At 44.8% G+C, this 6,903-nt stretch overlaps 1 protein-coding gene across 2 annotated transcripts in view; it reads right to left on the bottom strand.

Moving 5' to 3' along the window:
* Nucleotides 1–337: 337 nt before the first annotated feature.
* Nucleotides 338–6,903, bottom strand: part of LOC311128435 (AT-rich interactive domain-containing protein 3B-like) — a 61,324-nt gene continuing 54,758 nt past the window's right edge. Inside the window, exons 6-10 of one of the 2 annotated variants that reach the window (XM_084160568.1) lie at nt 5,799–6,046; nt 3,901–4,164; nt 1,891–1,932; nt 1,592–1,684; nt 338–1,500 (exon numbers count right to left, since the gene is read on the bottom strand). In XM_084160568.1, the coding sequence (XP_084016694.1) occupies nt 1,316–1,500; nt 1,592–1,684; nt 1,891–1,932; nt 3,901–4,164; nt 5,799–6,046 (832 nt within the window). In that variant the 3' untranslated portion in view covers nt 338–1,315. The remainder of the gene's footprint in view (nt 1,501–1,591; nt 1,685–1,890; nt 1,933–3,900; nt 4,165–5,798; nt 6,047–6,903) is intronic. The other variant, XM_084160569.1, reaches the window with a different exon arrangement.

The following is a 6,903-nucleotide window of genomic DNA, read 5'->3' as shown; positions in this document are numbered from 1 at the left end:
TATTCTTTGAAGAAAGTCTGTTAGACTTGTGCATTCTTTCGGTGGGATCCTTTTTTAAATGACAAAGCGAGTCCATAATAAGAGACGTCACGATGCTTCCTGAGAAAGGTCCCTCTCCCAAACGGAGAGGCGAATATGAGGTTTGAAAAGGTATGTGGTTAAAACACTTCAGGTCTGGTCTGCCAGTGTTCGAGGAAAACCCTTGATTGGTGATTTGGCGCTCCTCTCTGTTGAATTGAACAAGGGACACACATTGATCCCAGAGCAGGGACTGGAACACCTTCACTACCTTTCTGATTATTAGATAGATAGATAGATGTGGGGTGGTGAGCTGAGCTTGGGGCTTGCTAGTCCTAAACAGATTGGCGGATCAGTTGGTTCTTATAAACATCATACTGTGTGTGAAAAAAAATGTCCAAAGCTAATGGTGATCCTCAAAGCCCTTTAGTCACAAGGGCCAACTGTATCTTGAGTTAGATTGAAGATTAAGTACATCATTCCAATAGGCTGAATGAGTGGGTGACTCCCTGGTATTGATTGTGGGAGTGACTACTGCCTATGAGGTATTACATGGCGATCTGTAGGATCAATAAAGTAGCGTTTTCAGACGTAAAAAGGCTAGGGCCCATCGTCATAGCAACTCAAGTGTTGTGATAGGGTTACTGTATGAATGTGTAGGAGGTGTGCTGAGGTGAGTGAGGTTCCGTTGTGAAATTCCCAAAAATTCCCCTGATTTCAACAAGATCAAAAAGAATACAAAAATAAAGTCAATTCAGGTGAAGTATACTACAGCTCCTGAGGTAAAGATACCACTGCAGGTTACTTGATTTGCAGTATGTAAAAAGAGAACTAAAAAAATAATGTTCATAATAATAATAATTCGAAAAAACTAAATAAAAAAAGACAACAAAATGGCAACAAACAAAATCATAAAATAAAACTCTTCAAGTTCAGTTGTGAACACCTGTCAGTGGGTTTTGGCTGAGAGCTTTGATTGTGTTTAGCATGTATTTGGGATAAGAGTGTCTGTGTGTTGGGTGTGTGTGAAATGCATGTGTGTATGTGTACATGTGTGTTGAGTGTGTAAAATGCATATGTGTGTGTGTGTGTGTGTGTGTGGGTGCATGTTATCTTGAGATGTAATTGGGTGTGTGAATTGTGTATTTATAAATGGGTAGCCAAGGCTGACAGGAGCGATGAGGTATTTGTTGTGCAACAGTATTTTTTTTTCTTAGCGATTTATCAATGTACTGTATTCATGCTAGGCCTCAGTGTTGAGGAAAAGCCTGGAGAGTGGGTGGTAGGGCGGCCTGAGCTAAGGTGAACCACTGGTGGAGGGCTCGGCCGAGCAAGGCCCCTTGGAAGAGGAGGAGGAGCTGGGACTGTGGCTGTGGGCAGAGGTGGCGAACCCAAACCCAGCGCTGGGTCCAGCAGGGGGCACTGGGGCCGCAGTGGACACGCTAGTCGCTGGGGCACCTGACTTCTGTGCAAACAGGTTTCCTACAGGACAGAAGGACAACTATTACAGCATGATAAACAACACAACCAAATCCGTTTATTTCTGAGTGTATATACACGCACACACACACACCTGAATAGAGTGTGCCGTTGACCTCCACAGACACACTAATGCTAGCAGATCCATTGGTGGAGATGCTCAGAGCCATGTCCTGCTGCTTCTCATCTGGAAAGAGAGCGAAAGAGGAAGTGTAAACCACTATGGGCAGAACCAGAACCTCTGACAAATAAAATAAAATCTCCAAAGGAAAGGACACAGAACCATGGGAACTAGGATCAAACTATCTCAGCACCAAGAACGTACTCTCTCTTCCTTATCTACACAGATACTGTACAGTAACATGCAGTAAGTGAGAATCGGGTGTCACGCACATTTCCTTGTGGGTGTCTTGCAGCATACATCTGCATAACCCACTGAGGAGAGAGAAACACAATCATGTCACAGTGACCCCAGGAAAACCCAGGAAAACATTCTGCACTTCCCCTCTCAAAGCTTTTATTGTGTAGTAGTGAATGTGTTGATTGTTGTACTCTCACACACACATTCAACACACACACACACACAGGCTGCACCGCTACCGTGTGTGTGTGTGTGAGTGTGAGAGTGTGAGAGAGAGAGAGACACATGGGGAATAACCAGCATGTGATAACATTAAGGAACCAAACAAAGCATGTGTTAAGACGTACACTACCAGTCAGAAGTTTTAGAACATCTACTCATTCAAGTGTTTTTCCTTTATTTTGTACTATTTTCTACATTGTAGAATAATAGTGAAGACATCAAAACAATGAAATTACACATATGTAATCATGTAGAAACCAAAATAGTGTTAAACAAATCAAAATATATTTTATATTTGAGATTCTTAAAAGTAGCCACCCTTTGCCTTAATGACAGCTTTGCACACTCTTGGCATTCTCTCAACCAGCTTCATGAGGTAGTCACCTGGAATGCATTTCAATTAACAGGTGTTCCTTCTTAAAAGTTAATTTGTGAAATTTCTTTCCTTCTTAATGCGTTTGAGCCAATCAGTTGTGTTGTGACAAAGTAGGGGGGGGGGGGGGGGGTGTACAGAAGATAGCCCTATTTGGTAAAATACCAAGTCCATATTATGGCAAGAACAGCTCAAATAAGCGAAGAGAAACGATAGTCCATCATTACTTTAAGACATGAAGGTCAGTCAATATGGAAAATGTCAAGAACTTTGAAAGTTTCTTCAAGTGCAGTCGCAAAAACCATCAAGCGCTATGATGAAACTGGCTCTCATGAGGACCGCCACAGGAATGGAAGACCCAGAGTTACCTCTGCTGCAGAGGATAAGTTCATTAGAGTTACCAGCCTCAGAAATTGCAGCCCAAATAAATGCTTCACAGAGTTCAAGTAACAGACACATCTCAACATCAACTGTTCAGAGGGGACTGTGTGAATCAGGCCTTCATGGTCGAATTGCTGCAAAGAAACCACTACTAAAGGACACCAATAAGAAGAGACCTGCTTGGGCCAAGAAACACGAGCAATGGACATTAGACCGGTGGAAATGTGTCCTTTGGTCTGGAGTCCAAATTGGAGATTTTTGGTTCCAACCGCCGTGTCTTTGTGTGACGCGGTGTGGGTGAACGGATGATCTCTGCATGTGTAGCTCCCACAGCAAAATATGGAGGAGGAGGTGTTATGGTGTGGGGGTGCTTTGGAAAAGCATTCCAGGTTAAGCTGGTTGAGAAAATGACAAGTGTGTGCTAAGCTGTCATCATGGCAAAGGGTGGCTATTTTAAGAATCTCAAATATAAAATATATTTTGATTTGTTTAACACTTTTTTTAGTTACTACATGATTCTATATGTGTAATTCCATAGTTTTGATGTCTTCACTATTATTCTACAATGTAGAAAAAAGTTAAAATTAAGAAAAACCCTTGAATGAGTAGGTGTTCTAAAACCTTTGACCGGTAGTGTATATACAAACAGCCAGAGGCTGAGCTGAAGAGGCACAGGTCAGTGAGTCAGCTTGCAGAGAGGCCTGACAGCCTTTATCGCTATTGCGCAGTGACCGCTGCGTTGCCTTTATAATGGCTTCTAAATGTAATCCTCCTCTATCTCAGGGGGGAGCTGAGGGAATGGGAGTTGGAGAACTGTGAGGGTATCTGGTGTAGTCCGTGTGTTTTTTCATGGTGCTCAGAGAGAGTGTCAGGCATTGAGGGAGCTTCAATGTGCATCACTAGTGTACTTAAATGTATGAGTCTCATTGAGAAAATAATTACTAGCGCATATCAGGCATTACTCCTGTCTCTAATACGTATATAATGTACTGTATGTGTCGGATACAAACTGACTATAATATGTAACTGTATAGAGTGCCCAGGGGGAGTCAGCATGGACAGGTACCTCTAGCGGTGGCGGTGGAGCCCAGGCGCAGGTTCATGGGGACCTGGGAGGCCATGGCAAGCAGGTTGTGTTGGAATGCCTGCTGCATCAAACGTTGCTGCTCCTCTGCCAGGCGTGCCATCTTCCTCTCTGGGCCCTCGCCAGTCTCCAGCTTCTCCCTCAGCTGCTCCAGAGTGGCAGCCCGCGCCAGCCCTGCCACCTGCCCCAGTGCCAGAGACATGGAGGAACCACGAGCTGCTGCCATCATGGAGGGGGTGATTTCTTCTAAAGAGAGGCAGGGTAGGAGAGGTAGGATATGTTACTTTCATGGAAACAAAAATGAGATTAATTTCAGTATTGTAAAAAACGAAGAAAAAAACGGAATAATTAGATAAAATGACACGATTTAATGTAGTAAAATGAGGCCAAAGAAAGGGAGGGAGATCTGTTGAAACAATAACTACCTCTTTTAGAGAAAAAAAAACCCACAGCAATTATGTGGGCCATTATACAGTATTTTCTGTAACTGAGCCGCATTCCAATAACATCAAAGGCAAGATCAGATAAGAAAAACAGGTAATGGTAGTGATCGAGCCAGATCCTATTGATGTGGACAGACAGCTGTAATCCAGGCTGGCCGTAAAGTGTCCTGCTGTCTGTGGGAAACATGTTATTAATCAGTAGTAAATGGTTAAGAGACAGTGAACAGCCCAGGGTCAAACCCCAGTCCCACTCAGACACTTTGATCACAATGGGAGTGCATAGCACATCGATCATCACACAATCTACAGTACAATACACACTGGACAACAGTGGAGGCTGCTGAGGGGAGGACGGCTCATAATAATGTCTGGAATGAATGGAATGGCATCAAACACATGGAAACAATGTGTTTTTTAAAATGTTTTTATTTTATTTTACTTTTAGCCCTTTTTCTCCCCAATTTCGTGATATCCAATTAGTAGTTACAGTCTTTTCCCATCGCTGCAACTCCCGTACGGACTCAGGAGAGGAGAAGGTTGAGAGCCACGTGTCCTCCGAAACACGACCCTGCCAAGCCACACTGCTTCTTGACACACTGCTCGCTTAACCCGGAAGCCAGGCGCACCAATGTATCGGAGGAAACACCGTACAACTGGCGACCGAAGTCAACTTGCAGGCGCCCGGCCCGCCACAAGGAGTCACTAGAGCGCGATGGGACAAGGACATCCCGGCCGGCCAAACCCTCATGGGTCTCCCGGTCACGGCCGGCTGTGACACAACCTGAGATCGAACCCAGGTCTGTAGTGACGCCTCAAGCACTGCGATGCAGTGCCTTAGACAGCTGCGCCACTCAGGAGGTGGAAACCATGTATCTGGTGTATTTGATACCATTCCACTTATTCCGCCCCAGCCATTACCACGAGCCCGTCCTCCCCAATTAAGGAGTCACCAACCTCCTGTGCTGCAGAGATTCCATAACACAAGGCCTGCCAATGAATGTAAAGTGTGTAAAGTACAAAAATACTTCTGTAAAAGGCCATTAAGAAATCAGAGCATTTCTTCTTGTAATACTTGTACTGTACATAATGTCTGACTCTCTAAAGGCTATATTGTCTAACACTATCCTATGCAGACAATTCAAGAAAATTATCCTGTAGCTCCTAACCATTGCGGCAGAGGGCGCTAAGGCACTATGGATATTTGTTGAGGGGTGCGCGCCGATCAGTCTGATGTGATCCAAAAGCCGGAGGCTAACTCTCAATTCTATCTTATTTGAACCCAATAGAGAGCATGCTCTTTCTTTTCCTTTTGCCAGGATGCCTACTGTGTGTTTAGGCTAATTCCAGTATTTATTTGTATTAATACATTTCTAATTATATAATTAACCCTTTATTTCCAGTCTTTTATTGAGAAGTTGTTTATCCTTTAATACTCACCTTTTTTGAGAGAGTGGACGGGTGAGGCCAGCAGGCCGTTGAGGCTCCCAGCGGCCCCCAGTGCAGACAGGTGCATCTTGGGAGGGGAGAGGATGTGAGGGGCTGTGCTTGGGGAGAAGCGGAAGAGGCTGCTGCTGTAGCTGGGGCGACGTCCCTCCCGGCGGTTACTGTCGATGGCCGCCTGAAGCTCGCCTGGAGAACTCAGACCTTTCCTCTCACACTCAAAGGGATACAGGTACTTCATGTACCTGAATGAGACAAAAAACATTAATGAGACAAACAACATTAAGATATAGGAAAGGGAAAGGGGGACACCTAGTCAGTTGTACAACTGAATGCATTTAACTGAAATGTGTCTTCCGCATTTAACCCAACCCCTATGAAAGAGAGGTGCGGGGGGCTGCCTTAATCGACATCCACGTCTTCGGTGTCCGGGGAACAGTGGGTTAACTGCCTTGCTCAGAGGCAGAACGACAGATTTTTACCTTGTCAGCTCGGGGATTCGATCAAGCAACCTTTCGGTTAGATATATAAGATATGCCATTTAGCAGACGCTTTTATCCAAAGCGACTTAAAGTCATGTGTGCATACATGGGTCTTCAGATCAGTGTTCACACACACACACACACACACACACTATAGATACAAAAGTATGTGGACACCCCTTCAAATTAGTGGATTCGGCTATTTCAGCCACACCCGTTGCTGACAGGTGTATAAAATCGAGCACACAGCCATGCAATCTCCGTAGACAAACATTGGCAGTAGAATGGCCTTACTGAAGAGCTCAGTGACTTTCAACGTGGCACCGTCAGAGGATGCCACTTTTCCAACAAGTCAGTTCGTCAAATATTTGCCCTGCTAGAGCTGCCCTGGTCAACTAAGTGCTTTTATTGTGAAGTGGAAACGTATAGGAGCAACAACGGTTCAGCCGCGAAGTGGTAGGCCACACAAGCTCACAGAACGGGACCGCCAAGTGTTGAAGCGCGTAGCGCGTAGAAATCGTCTGTCCTCGGTTGCAACACTCACTACCAAGTTCTAAAATGCCTCTGGAAGCAACGTCAGCACAAGAACGTCGGGAGCTTCATTAAATCGTTTTCCATGG

Source organism: Coregonus lavaretus (assembly GCF_964263955.1).
Source record: "Coregonus lavaretus genome assembly, chromosome: 4".
Taxonomy (NCBI): Eukaryota; Metazoa; Chordata; class Actinopteri; order Salmoniformes; family Salmonidae; genus Coregonus; species Coregonus lavaretus.
The sequence above is the reverse complement of the archived record's forward strand: the minus strand, read 5'-3'. Positions and strand labels throughout refer to the sequence as shown.